Genomic DNA, 19791 nt, shown 5'->3' with positions numbered 1-19791 from the left:
GTATTGAGTCAAAATATTGATGGAATGAAGCCAGTCCGTGTGACGCTGCAGCCAAAGATTGTTAGTGTTTTCCAAGTTGCATCTTGGCTCCACAGACATTTATTTAGAGAAAGTTGAGCGAGCATGAATGCGCTTTTTCAGCGTTGTCTTCAGACACTTAGGACTTCACACAGTCACTCCAGGGAAGTGGAGACGACCACAGCTTCCCACTTTTGGTCACTGAACAGCTCTTACTGAATCGTTGGGGGTTAAGAGCCTTGCTTAAGGCCATGTTGGTGGTGATTCATGAGAGTAACATATTGAGTTTTCACCGGCCGCTTTTCAGCCTTTCATGGGAGTGTGTTCTCACATATTAGGCTTTTTTTCCAGATCCAATAAACAAATAACATTACACAGGCTGTTCTCCTTCGTAGAGTGACAAAGTGCCTCTATTATATTAGCTTTTAATAGCACTTAGGACTGTTGATGAGATTAAAAGTTGTGACTTTCATTAACAGTACAAGCTAAACATTTTTCATGGTAATTTTATCAAATTTAGATTTTCATCAGAATAATTATGTTACATCAGAAACATTAAAGTATTGTTGGATGTAACTCTCCTATGCATTAAAATCCTCACATTTTATTCTACACTTTGCATATTTACATGAAAGAGGTCACCTTTAGTAAGTGCTTCTTAAAGCAAATCATTTTTCACCTCCATTTTTAACTCTGCTATTTTCATGTGCTTTTAACATTAGCCTGTGTTTATTGTCCTTGATTTTTATCATAGCAGGTGTTGATGTCATTTCCAGATGCTCTTATATATAGTTTTTTGTTTTCCTTTAGAAGCACTTTTTAACTAAATTAAGATATGTGTGATGCACATTAACAGCAATGTTTAATTTAAAAATCAAAAAAGAAAATGGCAACGCATTTAGACAACAATAAATGTAATAAATAAATAAATAAATGTACACAAAATGGAATAAAGCTAAGTGAGTATTTCTACTCATCAGGTTGATAAAACTAACTAGCTTCAAATAGGCTAATATTAGGATTAATTGTTTAAAAATATTGGACACTGTTATGTAGTATTTGATCGATAAATAAGGTAAGCGCTATAAAATAATATTTGACCATTGTTGAAACTTGCCTGCTCTATAAACACTCACTGCAGTTATCCATCACCGTATTAGCGTTAATGCACCAGCAAAGATCCTCAAAAAGGTCTTTCTTTTATGTTTGGAAGAAGCACTACATTAATGTTATGATCCTGTTTGTGTCAAACAATTATTTGCAGAGGCAGTAAGCTTTTAAGCCATAGTTTAATGAATAAAAACTTGGAAATAACATGGGTCTCTTGCTTGCTAATGTCACAGAGGACTTTGGTTACCACTCGTGGTTAGCGTCTCTGTCATGTTTCATTCCAAATGGTGCAGCTTGTTGCTTCCTGGGCTGTTTTTTGCCAGCACAACAAGGCATTCATCTGGACAGGTTCAATAATCCCCCGGCCTTTTACCTGAGATACTTTGGCAGACGCCACCTCTTCTATGTCCACCCCCTCACAAAATAGACAAAGCAGCAAATATATCATTAGCAGCCGCCCTATGGAGCCGGATATTAATTATCCTGTGTTCTCCTCGTTTGGCCACTCATTTGCACATGTACTGTAAATGTCACCAGAGAGATAAATGGGAAAACAAAAACCCCAGCTCGTAGCCTTTATGCAGCAGAATGTCAAAAGGAGCTTGTAAGAGATGAGATATTGGTTTTGGCTCGGCATTGATTTTGGCTCAAGGGACATTCCCAGAAGCAATAAAATTTGTATGTCATCTGTGTTTAGAAACTTATTAGCAAAACATTTTCCGACTTGCAGTTGGATTCATTCCTTGCAGGGTAAACGGGGTAATATAGTGTACATCTGTTATCACCAAGGAAGCTGTGTGTCCATGAATCTGGAGCAGCACCGTCTTATCGGGTGCACTTCTTTACTAAGTCATATGCGGTCTCTGAAAACGTGTAAAAGCGCCACCTTTGTGTTTCACATTTCAGCATGAACTCCTTTCTAGTCACATATTGTCTTGACACACTTTTTTCTGGATTTATGAGTGGATTGAAAAGCACTTTAGGGAGAAAAAAAAGCTCACCTCTCACATTCTCTGTGTGGCCTTTAAGGTACGAGGAATAAAGGGGTATTTGTATTAATCGATCACATGCCGAGCCCAGTTGAAGCCTGGCCCTAATGGTTGCTTGCTGTCATTTTGCAAGCAGCTTGTAAAAAGGATTAGAGTGGCTCTGTGGAGTAAGGGCGCATGAACAGCAAAGTTCTGTGGCGGGCAAGGAAAATAAATCAATTTATCCCTGATGGTGGTACGGTTTGGGAACATAATGCCTAACGATGATGGAGTTTGGACACTTCATACTTGTCATTGTGAAATTGGGCTGCCGTGCTGCTAATGATGGTAATGTATGTTGTGCCTCGCCTACTATAGTAATCCTTCACTCTGTCTCACTTAAATGCATCTCATTGTCTGGCGTATTGCATTATGAATACTGCTGAGGAAAAAAGGAGGAGAATTTAATTTATACATTCATTCATTTGAGCAGCAAGTTAATGGAAAAACTGTATAACCAGATGAATTTCTTCCTCTTGTCGCAGGCGATTGTAACTTTGAGAAGCCGCTGGCAGCGTGTGGGTACAGCCAAGGCAGAGATGATGACCTTGACTGGGAGCAGGCCAATACAAGAGAGAAGCCTTCATCAGATCCGTGGATGCCCTCAGGTGAGAACCATGACACTGGCACAGTGAAAAGGAGAAATGATGATGCCATCACCATTCACACAGTACATCATTACAATAGTCTGCTCAACTGACTCGCTGTCTGTTTTGTATGAGGCAATACAATGCACTGAAAAAACCTTTTTAAAAAAGATATTTGTTCCAGTGAAGAAAAATATAGAGTATATATTTAATATTTGTAGCTTTTTATTTGAGCTGCCTATATGCAATTACTTCAACTGAATCATTCAGATGAAGGACATGAGTGTCAGTACTAGAGCAATATTAGTTGAGTTAATGTTTACTTAAGATTCAAGATTCAAAGATTCTTTATTGTCAATTCATTAGAGGCATCGAATGTACAGTGAATTGAGATACTGTTTCTCTCTCACCTTGGTAAATGTCATACATTTAAAGAAAAGAGATAAAAATAGAGAAGGATAGAAGAATAAAGAGAAGAATAAATAAGCGGTATAAAGAATAAAGTATAGCAGAAAATAAATGTTCTGGGAAATCATTCACAATGACGTTAAAGGTGCTGGAGACTTTCGTGACCAATTCTTCATCAAATCAGTAAAACCTCAGTCATAGCCTAAGTATCGTGAATCTGTAAGTCTTTCTGTGATTACGCACCTGAATCTCTTGCATGACGGTGAACAATTTCGAAGTGCCGTCCACCATAAACAAACCATGTGTTTACAAACCGAGCCAGGATGTCACTCAAGCATCTTCAGAATTTTGTTGCAATGTGCATTGTGGGAAACGGAGGTTCATGCAGCCACCTGATAGCGGCAGCGGCAGCGCAACCATATGGTATTATATGGATGAAAAAAACGTGGAAACGGCTTGAGGAATATGCATAGAAGGAAGGGAGTTCCTGCCGTTTCCGATCATGTCTGTTCCAGCTGCTGCTGTAAGGTGGCTGCGCGAGCCTTCACTTCCCACAATGCATGTCGCGACAAAATTCCAAAGATGCCCGAGTGATGTCCTGGCTCATTTGTAAACGCGTGGGGGGGGCTGTGGCCTAGAATGCTGGAGAGTCGACTTGTGACCGAAGGGTTGCCGGCTCGATTCCACAGACTGATAGAAAGTTGTTGGCTGATATGCCCTTGAGCAAGGCACTGAACCCTCGATTTGCTTCCCGGGCGTTTAATATGACAAGCCCACTGCTCCTACTCTGCAGGGTGTGGTGTGTTCCTGCATGTTCTAGTAATGGGTTAAATGCAGAAGGTCGATTTCAGTGCGTGGTGCAGGTCCACGCATGTGATCTATATGCTCACAAAAATACAGAATCTTAATTACATGAACCCATGAGAGTCAGACTGTACAAGGTGATGTTTCCTGTTTATTTTCTCTGAAAGAGGAAATTAAGAAATCTGTTATTACTGGTGACCCCTGCTTCAAATCAGATTGTCCTTGAGTGTTATAAATATCACTTAGCCAGATAGTCACAGGAAGATGGGCCACAAATAATTAGGACTTAAACGACCATTTAAATGTATTCAAAGTATTTTAATCTACCAGAAATATTTGCCTTCAAATGGATTGTTTAGTCTGAGGTTTAAGGTGTTCACATGAGGAGTTTTTAATCTGATTATAACACAAAGTCAGATAATAATTAGAATATATTTTAAAGCTTCATGCAAGCAACTTAATGTAAGAGATTAATGCATTGTGGTTACAGATGTTATGCTGTTGTATTACATTTAAATTTAGAAACATAAACTTAAAAGGGTGCAGTAATATTTCCTCTTTTTTCTGTGATGCTGCCTCTTTTTCCATTGATGTGGGATGTGTTTGGATATGTTGGCCACTTCAGGAGCAAAGGTTGTGTTTATGTATATATGTGTGTATCTATAAAAACAGTTCCATTTTAATTGAAGAGGTCTTTCCATCAGCCGCATATTGAAATTCATTACAATGCTTTCCCTGCATTTTCTGTCTGTCACACACAATTTGTCTCTTTAATGTTCCATTGATCACTTTTCATTTGATTTGAAATGCAGAGATATCACCGCTACTGAGCAGGAGGCACCTAAGGAATTAGACTAATGGAATGGCATTTTTTTTCTCCTCATGTTATAACAAAGGTAGCGGTGCAAACTAATGGATATTGTTTTCCTCTCCTATCTGATGCCTAATCTCACGAAGGCTGCATCACAGATAGATTGCACTGGGCCCCCCCGGTGACAGAGGGGGAATTAATTAGCAGGCCTTTACTAATTTTAAGCAGCCGGTGCCCAGACCTGTTTGTGTGTACATCAGGATGATGTGTGTTGAACCACCCCGGAGAAATTACTTTCCATGGAGGGGGAAGTGTCTGCTTTTTTCATTGGAATTGATTAATGTTGGGACACACACAGTCTGGACAAAGGTTACAGCGAAATCTGCAAAAGCCTTGACCTACAAATTAACATCTCGCGCGTGGTCTAAATTTAACATATCTGATTAAAATCCCATGTCTGGTTAAGTGGTGTCCCCGATCGTGCTTCTTAGTATGAGTACACTTCAAAGAGGCCTATTTTCTACCTGTGCATCTGGAATTGCACGTAATTAACAGTTTGCAGCTCTTTCTCCATTTCTCTGTGTGAGCACTCAATCTGCCATGTGAAATTGTAACGTCTCCTCTTTGACCGCAAAGGGATGTGAAATGTAGTGTACTTGACGCATTGAAATTGTTTTAAGGCTAAAGGAGAGATGCTTGATAGGTTGAAATGCATTTAGGTGAAAGCTACACTGGTGGAAAAAGCCATCTCACCTCTGATTGCTGTCTCCCTCTCAACCTGTGCTTAAAAATCGTAACAGATCGACCTTATCATACTCACAGAAGCGATTGTTATCCTACCTGATGTACCACGATGGAAATGAGATTCAAGTAGGCACTGAACACAAGTCATTACTTCCTTAACACCTCGAAAATTGGTCTGGATAGTATCTATCCAAATAGCATACTTCTTCATGTCAATGCGAATATGGGATTTTTATTGGTGGTTAAAACTCCCCTGCACTGGCTCAATATTCACAGTAATCAAAGAACCTAGCAGAGGTGTTACATTCATGTAATAATGTGCCCTTTTTGTGCAGATATTAAGCAAAGGGTTGGACGTGAGGATAGGAAGTCTAGTAGGTAGCTTTCCATAGTGTCTGATCAAAGGTTTTTATTAACTGTAAGCACAATCCTTCCCTAACTTTAATGAAGGCTTTTCCATAACTGAACTTATGTTTTTATAATACGATACTGCAGTCAAAGTTTCTGCAGGTTGGAACTCATTAGATTAAAGACCCTTTAAGGCTCTAAGTAAAGTCTTTTCCATCACATTCTAGAGATTCTCAATGGGGTTCAGGTCTGGACTCTGTAGTGGCCAATTATATGTGAAAATGATGTCTTATGCTTAATTTATACACTAAACCACTCTTTAATAAACCTAACGAATCCTGGCATTGTCCAGTCTTGATGCTCTCTATCAAACTGATGGTTCTTTAAGGAATGAGAGGCTACTCACTGCATCAGTTAGGGTTAAACAAGTTGTTGCAGTTGAAAAATATTAATCACTACAGTGATTAATGGAAGGATTTAAACTCTGCTCAGTTAAATCCCAGTGGAGACTTTCTTTGCCCAGGCTGTGTATTTGTAAATAATGTTCCTAATTTAAGTGTGTCTCTGAAAGGTGCAGCAGGCTTCAATTTGTCATTTTCAACAACCTTAAACTGAATGTGCTGCTCTTGAGTCAATTCTTGTTGAAATTTACCATTCCCCCATATTTGGATGGGTTTTGAGCGTATTATTTTCAGAAGTAGCTATTCTTTTGATGAGTGAATACACCACATAATGAGCTGGATGTACTTTGATAAATTCTAACTAGGCCACACAGTTTGTCTTAGTGGTTATTGAATTCATGTTGGTTCTTTTTTAACCCTATTATACTGTGATGAATACATTTTCCCAAAAAGACACTTTAAAGTTAATGCAACTTCATTGAAATAATGAAGAGACAAGAAATTATTTGTGACGATTTAAGATCTTAGACAGAAATCTTGTGCATCTTGAATTTAAAGATTACAAAAATAACATGTAATGTTCACTACTTTCATTGCTAAATAACAAATCTGACAGGTGCACTTTATGCATTATCTGTTCTCAAAGAAATCTATCAGGGGGTCAGAGATCAGAAATTTTGCATTAAGGTACTTTGTTAGTGCAGTAAGTGTCATGGGGGCCCTGGTGCCTGATTTTCTAAGAACTGTCTTTCATCCAAAAAGGTTCACTACAACTAAAGACCCATCTGGCCTCCCACATGTAAATAAAAGGGTACCAAAAAGGAAAAGTGAAATGAGAAGCAACATGGAAAACAAGCCCTCTGGTCACATGAAGAAGCGACAAGCAGTGCCTGAAACTCTGGGTTGTTTACGACGATCTGCTCCCTACCTAATTGCTATGTCTGGACAGAGAGTATCCTTGTTTATCCCTCTGTGCAGCTCTGATTGCATGCTTTGGCTCCTTTAGGGTGGCTCAGCCCAGTTAGGGCGGCTCAGCCTGGAGGCTCTGCATGTCTGCTTGGGTACTTCCCCGTGCGCGCCCTCTCCTCGGCCAACTGGAGAAACCCCTGACAGAACTGTCACTGTCAGTCCTGTTATTACCAATAAGCTTCATCTGTCCTGGACAATGAAAATAAAACCATCTCAGCCAAGAGAACGCTCAGTCAGCCTTGGAGGACAGAGCTGGAAGCATTTCTGTTAGAATAAGGCATTGACTTGAACCAAAGAAATTTGTATAATTTCTTCTTTTTTTTCGTTTTTTGTTGGTTCTGCCCCATGCTTTGTGCTGCATTTCTAAATGTGGTCCACTAGTCTGAGAGAAGAATGGATGAAGCTCACTTGATGGGGAAATTTGCAGTGCTGTGCTGTGGGGGGTGTCCATATGCCATTAAGAAGGAAGCTGTTTTTAGTGAGCCCCAGCTGGTGCAAAGGCTGCCTCTCCTCTGATGGTGTCATGGATGTTGCCAGCAGTGGGCTGCTGCTCCCTGCCTCTCCCTGGAGACTCGTTGTGGGGAATAATGGCAAAAGGAGAAGGAGAAAGAAGGTCCTCTAACTGAGATTAATTAGAGTTGTTGTATTATGCTATGTACAATAGCAAATGCAGCTCTGGCTAAATGACTTATTGTTTATTCTTAATGTTTCCTCTAAATATGTTGCTGGAGAGAAATTGAATGTTTTGTCTCACTGGTGCTGTGGCTCTTTGTTTTGCTACCACGCCCTTGGTCGATAGTGACACCTAGACAATAGTGAAAGATTGGCAGAATGAGGTTCTCTCATTCTGGTTCTTTCTTGTCAGGTTCGTAATGTGTTCATGCAAATGTGGCTCACTCTTGAACCCTAAAGGGTGCCTTTCTCAGTGTGCGGCTGCTGCATACGGATAAGACGGATCATTTTAAAAGGCAAACTGTTCACCTTTTTGACCATTTCAATCAAGGGGTAATGAATTGACGAAGCCCTCTCTCCGCCTCACCTGGACAAGCATGTTGTTTACGATGCTGCATGTGCCGTACAAATGAAAGAGGAGAAGGACGGCCACTTAAAATATGAGAGGAGAAAACACCCACTGAGTGAAGGACGTTAGAAATTTAATCAGAATTTAAATCACATCAGTGAAAGATGGGATTTGCTGTTGAGGAAAGGAGGGGCTCTTGTTGTGAAAATAAGCTAATTGCTTTTGAGCCATTCACAACTTTGTGTGAAAATCACACCTTGCACGCTGATGGCAAGGTTGTGAGGTTAAGGAGAAGCCCCATTATATGATTAGGGTATGAAACAGAATGCCATATTATGACGTCTGATCAATTCGTGAATTAATTCCTGGGGATGACAGACTGTGATTCCCAGATTAGCATGTGTGGAGGGTTTGTAAATTTTGCACCTGTTTTGGTCTGACTAAAATGGATTTGACGTGTTACTATAAAAAGGATTATGGAAACACCCTGTACTGTCATGATGGAGGACATATTTGCATACTGTATCTTTTTTTTTTTTTTTTTTCCTTTCCATTAGTGTACATTGTGTGGCTAATGATGCAGCTTGGTGAGTCACATGAACAGCCAGTTGCGTTGTGTGTTGGGTTTGTTGCAGCCAAATGGGCCATTATACACCCCATTCGTAGGAGTAGAGCTCCAGTAGTGCGTACTGCATATTAAGATGACATATTAAGCCATTAATAATTGCTGTTGATTGACACACAGCTACAAAGGATGCTGCCGCAGAACATAATAAGGGTCAGCTGTTCACCTGAGTAAAATGACAGGGCTGAAACGTGTTGCGCATGATGGATGGTTTTAGGTGAATCTGCTTGACACTGTCAAAGAAGCCTGCCAGTTGCTTTCTACTGGGAGCCCAAACTTATTCACTGTTATTTTACCAGACGCTATTCATGTTTCAAAAGGACGCAGGAAAAGTTCTGGAAAATTGAGCGGGGGCCATGGCTGTTCACATTAACTGCCTAACCCTCACAGCGAGAGCATTTTTGATTGGTGGCAGACAGTGAGAATAGCCCTGTCTTCATTGACATTTCCGAAGCGGCAGCCGTGCTTTTCTGCGGTGGTGACCTCTGTGAATTTTATTAGCAAATGAGACCTGGAGGGTTTGGGTTTAAAGAGCGCCCCTTCATTCTGATTTCCCCCACATAATGATTTTCACAGAGTTCAGGACCTGAATGGAGGAGAAATAATGAGCGCTAGTCATTATTGCAAATTATATCCTCTGCTCAGACCATCACTCAACTCATAATTAATCTAAATACCTTCAGCCTATAGACTTTGATGATTAAGATTTGTATGAACTAAATTGTATCAGATTGCATTTTGATTAAAATGTCCTTCCTGCGTTTTTAATGATAGAAAATGTTGAAAGAAAAGAGAATGTACAAAATGTAGTCACTTTAACAGCTGAGGATATTTTGCTACATTTGTGTCTCAATCTGTGTAAGAGCTACCAGTCCACAACACACAACCCTATGAATGCACTGCACTAGCTGATACCCTGGTGTCCGTATATGTTATTTTCTACGTCTAGTCCACATTGGAGGCTGTTTGGAAAAATAAATGCAGTTGCAATAGAATGTTGAAACTAAGAAAATAAGAGAAAATGGAAAAAAGTAAATAGGACTTTCTTTGTACATCTACTTATTCTTTTGCTCGATTATGTAAAAGACAGAACTTGTAAGACTTGAGACCCTGGTGCAAAAATGAAGACATTTGGATTTTCCACATTTAAGTCCCCTGAAAAGCTGTAACTTCAGAAATGAGTTATTATTCCATAAAGCCAGCAGATCATATATTGCTTTATTAGTCTTCTAAGGAATTATTGTCGTTACAGGCCTGTCACTTCAGGATAATGGCAGTTTATTCACAGAAAAGCAGTTTTAATCGAAGGTCGTCAACTTGAATAGAAATATCGTTTTCTGAGAGTGACTGCCCACCAAAGAACTCCTGGTGTAGAAAGATATAAGGGCTGAAAAGCTGGCAAAGTATTTTTTGTCACATAGAGCATTTAGTTCTTAAGAGATTACCCGTTTGACACCAGCTTCTGTTCTTAGCAGAGGGAACTTTTCATCCCATCTGGACAAGTAGAGACCAAGTCCCAACTGGCATGCTGGTGTGAATGAGCTGATGGTGCAAAGGATTAACCTGATGGAAGCCTTCCTCTGGAGTATAACCCTGGTGTCTCTCTGTATGGCTCATAATACCATTAAAGCACTGAGGCTGTTATTTTGGATTACTTAATGAACCTGAACATCTGTGGGTTTACACCAGCTTGAAAAGGCTTTATTCATATACTGTGTTTGCTCACATTACAACCAGGTGCCAAGATATTGTTTAGTGTGTAAGATGTAGTGATGTAGTGGTAAAGTTGCAGATTGCATCCAATTAAATACCCCCTCACCTCACCCTCCTTTATGGTGGCCAGAAAAATCACAAAGACCTGATAAAATTGGTATTTGGTTTGTTAATTTTGGGGAATGTTATTACGTTCCAAGCTGCGACTACTGTAAGAATGGCAAGTTTTGACGAAGATGGTCTTATTTAAAAACCATGAGGTACTGCCTAATGTGTATGTCTCACCAAAACAACTTTTCCCCAGGCACTATTTACTGTTGCAGCATCCTATGCTCAAGAACTAGCTAAACAACCTGGATGACTTATAGCCACATTCCATTTCTGGCACTGGTGGGGAGTCTGGCTGTGTGAGACTAAATGACCATAAGACACGTCAACACTGGAGGCCACCTGCCAGAGCAGAAAAAAATAAGAAGTCCATTCATAGGTAATGTAAAAAAAAAAAAAAAAAAAAAATCCAGCAGACTCTGTGGAGGTGAACTGCTGCCTCTGCAAATGCAACCAGCTCATTTTAAGGTTCACAAACACCAAATAATTATCATTATTATAAAAGATGGAAGTCTGTTATTGGGGTTAAATTATGGAATGACATAACTATAAATTTAAAGATGTATAATTCATTAATGGTTTTTTAAATATTGGTTTGGAAAGATATTGTCAAGGGATACAAGCATTAAAGATTTTTTAATGTTTTGATGGATAGCCTAAAACTGGTTTTGAGTTTAATCTTGGCAAGGTGTATATAAGCATTTAGTTTCTGCCTAAGCCTATTCAGTCTCAACACAATTCAGTCTTAAAATTAGCCTCATTGTTTGTATTTTCTGTATTATGGATGATGACTGAACAAACATAAACCTGAAACCTGATTTCCAGGTGATTAAACATCTCCTAAATTCCATTAGTTCTCACTCGCTGAATGTTCAAAAGCCAATGTCCAATCATGGCCAAGGATGTAGTGGACATTGATAAATATAGGACCAGAAACACCAACACATGCAGCAACAAAAACAACAACAAGCCTGGATAAAGCACTGGTGCCTGTCATTATTAGCTTAAACTGAATAATTTCAACAGTGTAATCAAGCTATTTTCAATATTTTGTGAAAATAGATTTGAATTAGTATTGTTGTATTACAGCGAGTGTTTGTGTGTATCAAGGTCTCGGCCAAACTGTGACAAAACAGAAGAAACAATCAACAGATCAACATGATGCTTTTAACTAAAATAAGACAATGTACTTATCAGACAGAGGGAATTAGAAATAAAGGCATGCCTCTACAATACAAGGCTGTTTTAAATAATGCCCTCTATTTACCCACAGTTGTGGCCTTGGCCACTATTTGAGGATATAAGGTAGTTGTTCTCATGTAATTGTACCAAAGCTGAGCATAAAATCCAATCTGCAAACGGCAATTTCATTATAGCTTTGACATTTTTATTGGGTCTGACTTTGAGAAAAACTACTACGTCATGAATTTAGGGCTTTAGCAGTTAATGAAACAGTTTTGAAGATTTCTTCTTAACCAAATAAGCCAAATGCTGTATACCAGTAGAGAGGCAATCTGACATACCTCTGCTAAGGCCCAAGCATCCTAAACCTTACATCAAACCAACTTTGAAAAAAATACCCAGCCTCTAGTCCTGTGTATCCGCTATAGCAGTCCTTCTCAAATGGGGGTATTTGGAAGAAGTCCAGGGGGTACTTGAAATTTTTTGGGAAAAATACATTAACTAAGTCATTATGTACTTACTAACTAACTAACTAACTAAGAATCCCCCCCCCCCCCCCCCCCCCCCCCGCCCCGATCATCATCAAAATTTAATGATTTGTTCCTGGTACCAGTATCAACATTTCCTTAAAATTTCATCAATTTCATTTCGAAGGTAATAAAATTGACACTCCTGATCTTATTTCATTTCAGTATTTTTAAGAAGTCGGACCCCCCCCCCCCAAGCTTTCTAACATTTTAAGTACATTTATATTTTGTATTATTCAAGATGAGTTTATTTGAGTAATTAACCAATTATTTTCTGTTTATGACATGTTCATTTATTCATTAATGACTGATTAATTTATTTTTCTTTTAAATAAAAGAGGGCACTTTTCAGTTTATATTTTGCACAAAAAAAAATACTCATAAAGATTTGTTATTTTTAATATATTAAAGTTAAATATGTTATTTGTTTACAAAATTTTGAAAATAAAAACTGATACCCTTGGCACAGGAACAAATTTTTTCTCACTCTTTTTAATCAAAAATGCTGAAGTGAGAGTTCAGGGTACTTGGCTAAAAAATATATAATTCAAGAACTGTAAAAACTTTGAGAACCACTGTAAGAATCTGCTCCAAAATGTAATTGGTTTGTCCTTGGCCCATGCCCCACTTTTCCACCAAGTTTCATGAAAATCAGAACATTTGTGTATAATAGAAAAACTCAGTGTAATGACAACATGAAGACTTTTAAGGTGTTTTTTGGCTACAAAACAGTCCTTTTATTTTTTTTTAACAAATATGATTTTTTTTTTGCGTCGTTGCACTCAAACTCAAATGTAGTGCTGTTATTATTACTGCCTTAAATAGTCTTGCATACATTTCTATTTCAGCATCATGACCTTCATTTCCCGAAAACAGCCATATGAAGGTGCATCTAGCATCTAGAGCTGGAGCAATTCGTGTTTTACTAATTCATTTTTCATTCCAGTCTCCATGTTCTCCATGTTCAGCCATCATTGTAATAGAAGGTGAAGGTGGCCTACATCGGAATAATAATAAATCTGTTCCTGTGAATACCATAGACAATAGCAGAGCCCTGGCCTTTACAGAGTTGCAGAGACAGGCCTTGAGTGCGCTGAGAGCTCTCTATTTTTAATTGGTCTTGAACACAGCATTGTTAAGGCACAAGAGATAGAGGAAGAGAAGGAGAGAGGGAGAGAAAACACCCCTGTGCATCACTAGCACATTAGCACAGCGCTAACACAGTGTCATTATAATTTGCTCTTAGTCTGGCTGGCTAATTAGCTTGTCATGGTGAAGCAGGTCCTGCAGAGTATGTGGTCATTAGGCTGGAAGAGCACAGAAACTGAATGACAATCAGTGTTCCCCTGTCATCTTCTTCTCTTCTGTTTGACAGTGACAATACCAACACAATGAGGCGTCTCCATGTCACTTAAAATCTGTATTTTTATGTCTAGATTGATCAATGATGAGAGAAACAGATTTTTCCCTTGCTGTGTTTGGGTACACCGACCCAAATGAAGACAATTTGTACATCTCGGATTTAGTTATAGGAGCTTCACACTGTTGGTTGTTCATAAGGCAGGAAGACATGTTAACAGTCAAATTGGCATTTTCATCAGGTAATTTCATGCTAATGGTCATTGCATTGAGCATTACTAAACAAGAAGTGACTTCTTCCACAGTCTACCTATTGTTTTATTAATATTTAATTAACATGGTGGTAAAATGCACAAATGCCGCTTGAGGGATCTGATATTTTCATCTCTAATTACCAACAAAGAGCACTGCTGCACATAAATTTCCTCTGCAGTACCGTCACAACATGGCTGTTTGAAATGAATAGTAAACAGCCTGTTTTAATCATACGGGGAAAGCAGTGGTGTCAGCATCTTTGTCTTTGTAACATGAGCTTCAACTGAACAATTCATCAACTGATTATTAGTGCTGGTTCGCATCACACCAAAGGTTGCTGATGGCTTAAAGGGGGGAAAACACACCAAAAAAAAAAGTGTTCTGGGCCCCTGAACAGATGGTTGAATGTTATTAAAGAGACCTCGCAAACCGCATTGTGTGTGGAGTCACCTGATTAATGTTGGACAAACAAGTGTCTGAAAGTCGATCGTCCTGCTGCCCTTCTGCATGTACCTTACATAACTTCCTGTGTACCTTCAGAAATAATTAAACTCGGCTCAATCAGACAGGAAAAGAAACTGTTACATTCATACAACATAAAACGTCTAATACAAATATTATGTGAAAAGCACTTTGAGAACACAGACATATCAGTTAATTCCTATACAATAACAGAGCTACAGTATGTACAGAAACAATGAACGTTTTTTCATTTAACCTTAACCCAAAGCTAGAGTTCGGCTTATAACAGAAGAAGTGTAAGGCCAGTGTGTGTATGACATTTCATTCTCTTAGTTTTTGTGCTTAGTATTTGGCAAAAACACAACCCAAACTACATCAGTTTAGTCATATCCCAGATGTAACCCTAACTCTTAATGGGTTGCCTAAGACCTGGTGGATGTAAGATTTAGGGGGAATTGAGGAGGATGTAATTGCAGAAATGGAATAAAATATTGACAGTTGTTTCAGTTAGCATGTAAATGAGAATAAAATCAGCAGCTTATACAGGGGGTGAAGTCCTGCCCCTTTTGGTTCTGCCCCACCACATTTTGTAAAAAAAAAAAAAAAAAAATTGAATCATAGTCCTTGGCGAGATTACGTCTAATAATTTGCTGATTAACCCAGACATTCAAAACGGAGCCTTTTTTTAAAAAAAATTATTTTATTTTATTTTTTTAAACTTAATTTGTTTTTGATCATGTAATAGTTTACTATACTATGGTGCAAATAAACATTAATTTTCGACAACATTTAGTTGATATAATGTGTATTATTATGGACAGAGGCAGAAAAGCCAGGTGTAGATTACTGCACAAAGTGAGACTTTTATTTTCCGTAGTTAGGATATGTACAGTCAGTCCAGCTTGGATTTACAAGGCTGCAAGTTAATACTGAACAAACAATAACTCAAACTATGAATTATGAAAGAGCTGCAGCATCTGAAACCGACCACAATGAACATTTGAAAGGTAAACAATACTGCAGTGCTTCAGTTTCAGCTGTCTTTTATGTATTGGGATTATCTCTCTCAACTCACCATATATTTTTTATTAGGAAGTTTTTTATTTTTTTAAATCAATTACTAGAAATTTCAGGTGACCCCATGTGGGGTCCCGACCCCAAAGTTGAAAGGCACTGCCATAATGTGTCATTGTGAGTTTCTTCCTCCACAGTCACTATTTCAACTCGACCTGTGTTTAGTGACTTTCACCTCTTTTAATACTTCCTTACTTTTAATACCTCACTCTCAAAGAACAGGTGTTCTGTCAGTTGAACATGCTTTTAGTGTGCCCGTATGTCAAACGGCCAGCTATATCTATCGGGTGAGCATACTTTGTCAGAATGGCATTCCTACATTTGTGATGATAGATAATAATAATGCACACTGTGAATGTGAAATGCACACTTTTATAATAGCATACATATTTTTATACGGCTATATGCTATTCTGAGAGGTTAATATACATGCACAGAGCAGCATTCTTATTGTTATGTTTTTCTTAAAGATAAAGGACGTAGAAAGAACAGCTCACCTACAGTTTATACCATGGTATGCTGTTCTGAGAGGTTAATTTTCATCCACAGAACCACATACCTGTAGTTTATTCAGTGGTATGATGTTCTTAGAACAGGGGTCAGCAACCCTGGTCCTAGAGAGCCACTATCCTGCATGTTTTAGATGTTTCCCTCTTCTAGCACACCTGATGGTCATTATCAGGCTTCTGCAGAGCTTGATGATAGGCTTATCATTTGAATCAGGTGTGTTGGAAGGGGGATACATCTAAAACATGCAGGATAGTGGCTCTCTAGGACCAGGGTTGCTGACCCCTGCCTTAGAAGTTAACTTATGATTAAGGAGTAGCATACGTATACTGTGGTATGATGTTAGAGGAAAATTCCCACCCACCTGAAAAGAAGTTTACACAGTAGGTAGATAGGCCGGTTAATTGAATATCATGACAGGCCTAGGTATGATGATGGCTGATGGTACTATTAAAACAATTTCATAAAGCATGGTGAACTTACCTAAGAACACGTGTTGGTAAACTTTAAGAAATAATAGTGAACTTAAGCACACGTGCTGGCAAACGTTAATAAAGCACCTCATTATAACAGTGTTTTCTTCTTATTTTACATTAACTGTCTAAGTAATTAGATGGACTTCAACAATAGAACTAATGATATGCAACTCGCTATAGTTACATAAGTTGCATTGCAACAGCATTATGTAATTGCTTACCTTCCATCAGCTGTCTCGAAATCTGTTGGTATGCTCAGCTGATGACTTTTCCCTAGGTATGGCGATTTTCAGGTTGTAACACAAGGTGTGCTCTTCTGGTTGGTATGTTCAAATGTCAGAACAACAGATTTGACCTACATGATGGCCGTTTTGGTGTTGGTAGTGTGAATCTTGTAAGGCAGGATACAGTCCACTGAACAAACTAAACAACTTTTCTGTCTTTACCATGAACTGCAACTTTATTTACCTGTAAAATTGTATTATAAATAGACAAATGACTGTTACAGGATAATTTAGATGGAATGAGTCCGTGTTTTGACATGTGTTTTCAGTAGCCCTGCACAGACATCAGTGTTGAGGTGCATTACTGTCACCTACTATGAGTGTGGACCAGAATGAGTATCCTTTAAAAATTCTGGCTCTGACAAGGACAAGGGGCTTCCACACTGTTTTGCAGCCACTATAAATAAGGTGGTGAAAAAGTTTTGTATCTTGTCCACTTATGTAGCAATTGCACTGCGATTCCATCTCTTTTTTTATGCTGATAACACCATTGCCATGAAGAAAAAAAGTTAACATGTCTAAATTATGCAAAATAAAGTGTAGTATACGGAGATTGCAAAATCCAATGTCATCACATACTGAATATAGTCTCAAGGGATAAATTAAACTCCTACTTGAGAGACAAAGAACAAACTTTCACATTCAAGTATGTACTTATTTGTCTCCGTGTTCTAATTATTTTGGGGTAATGTTTAGACTTCGCTAAGAGCCAAATTAAAGCCATTCAGTCTGTTCACTGTCAAACGGTGAAGTGGTCCTCCCCAAACATCAGAGTCAACACATTTAGTATTCCACTTGTGGCTCCTGTCGAAGAACCCACACTCTAATATAAACCCTTGCACACTCAGCATACATAGTCGATCAGCAATATGTGCATGGATTCACTAATGCATTGATGATGCATAGATAGATGGTTTGATGTATTAATTATATAGATACCATGTACCAAAATGTAAGATCCTCACAATTCCAACATGTCATCATCTTTAAAACAAGTTGCTTGTACCTGGCAAACCAAACAGAGGAGGAGGCTGACTCGGTGTCATCACATCTCGCTGTCTTTCCTCCCCCTCCCTCTCCCCCTGCTCCCTCTCCTCCTGTTTCATTGTGTAAACATAACAGAACCCCCACTCGTTATCTGAAGCTGGAGACAGATGGAATTGGTGAACGTTACAAGTGCAGCACAACAAGACAAGTGGGCAAGCTCGAGTCATTGACGGAACAAATAGGGTTTTGTGCGCTGCTGACACTCTTGGGGACTGAGGCTGCTTATTTAAGTTGACGTTCTTCACCCTTTTTAACACCGTATCTGAGCAACTCGCCAGATGTTAAATTTAATGATGAAGATTCACATCCTCTGTGGTTCGGCTCTGTCTCACATGCAGGAGAGCGGAGGTTTTATATTTTACAGGTTGTTTGTCTCACCTCTAAGAGAAGTGTTACCTTCCAATCATTACCACACCTTAAAAAGAAGCAGTATTTCAACATAAACTGAGTCTCTTTGGCTCTGTCTCAAATGCTCTTAAGATTTGTGCCATCTCATTACTGTGCCAAGCTAAATAGGATGATGACAAATAGAATGTGTTCTGCATCTTCTTGAAAGTTTGCCAATATAATAATTCTCACTTGTGTTTTATTGGCAAGAGGGGAGAGAATTAGATTAACCTTTAATATTGAACCAAAGCGATAAAATCTAAATGGGGCTTGCTTGGCAAATAGATTTTAACTTATTGATTTCTCATCATTTTCCGTCTTTCTGTCATTGAGGGGGAAAAGAAAAAACACTCCTTTCAAATAGCCAGTATTTTCAGTATAAGCCTTTTTTTTTCTTCTCTTGTCTTTGTATTTTGATGAATGGTAATGATAAGAGAATTCAATCAGTTCAGAGATAAGAGCATTTTCTCATTATGGGTCATATGCTGGAATTCTCAGCACTAATAGGAAAGGTCTCAGTGCAGTCATTTACCTGCTCTTCACGCGCTCTTGTAGATAATGTCCTTAATTTAGTTACTGTTAAACCTCAGGACCTAGTTGCCAGTAATAATTAAATTTTTGTAGGGAAGATTCTTGTCTGCTCTGTTAATAAACACCAGCCCTTTAAGAACCAGCAGATCCAAAGTGTTGCTAATTTGTTGTTAGAGAGAAAAAGAAAGTCAAGTATGTGGTAAAACAGCACTGTTATTCGCAATGTGATATAGGTCGTGCAAACAACATATTCTGTATGGATACTACGAATTAGCTATTATACCAAACGAAGCATTATCTGTTGTTTACAGCCTGGTCAAAAAGCAAACTTGTACCAGAATGTAACTCAGTTAATAGTTCAGCTCCTTCCATTGAATAATTAAAGCAGTGATGAATATATTTTCAGCCGCAACATGTTCTTTAACTCGAACTGATGCAGTGAGAAGATTCTCATTCCTTAAGCAACAATGTTTGATAGAGAACGTAAAGTTTGGACTGTGATTCAATAGAAAAAGGTCATGTGGTCTGATGAGTCCAGACTGACCCTGTTCCAGAGTGATGAGTGCATCAGGGTAAGAAGAGAGGTGGATGATGTGATTACTAGGGTTGTAATGGCGCACTTGTTTGTATCAAACAGTTTCGGTTCGGGGCCTTCGATACAATACGGAGGTGTACCGAAGGAATATGTGTAGCCTATGTGAAGAATGCAAACACTCAGGAAGCAGGGTGGCCGCCAGCAGAACCCATGTGCAGGGTTTCCCTATATACAATTCTCAGCAGCACTGCAAAAAAATACAAAAACTAGCACTTTATTTTGAGGTGAGGGCGCCGATAAGGGGGCGTAAACATGACAACAGAGTATGACGTAGGCATAGAAACCGGGTTGGAAGTTCGAAGCATGCTAAGTTGGTTTGCAGTTGTTACGGAGCGCACCTCCCCTATATAACCCCCCCCCCCCCCCCCCCCCCCCCGCTTCACTGGTCTCCTTCACTGTACCGAAAATGT

General features: G+C 38.9%; 1 protein-coding gene across 11 annotated transcripts in view; it reads left to right on the top strand.

The window, feature by feature from the left end:
• The window catches only part of LOC115437576 (receptor-type tyrosine-protein phosphatase mu), a 223682-nt gene that overhangs the window by 49662 nt on the left and 154229 nt on the right, over positions 1–19791 (top strand). For all 11 annotated transcript variants that reach the window (XM_030160827.1, XM_030160833.1, XM_030160832.1 and 8 more), the window contains exon 2: positions 2642–2764. In XM_030160827.1, coding sequence (XP_030016687.1) covers positions 2642–2764 — 123 coding nt within the window. The remainder of the gene's footprint in view (positions 1–2641; positions 2765–19791) is intronic.

This window comes from Sphaeramia orbicularis, chromosome 17 (assembly GCF_902148855.1).
Source record: "Sphaeramia orbicularis chromosome 17, fSphaOr1.1, whole genome shotgun sequence".
In the NCBI taxonomy this organism is placed as follows: domain Eukaryota; kingdom Metazoa; phylum Chordata; class Actinopteri; order Kurtiformes; family Apogonidae; genus Sphaeramia; species Sphaeramia orbicularis.
Note: the sequence above shows the minus strand (reverse complement) of the source record. Positions and strands in the feature narration are given on the sequence as shown.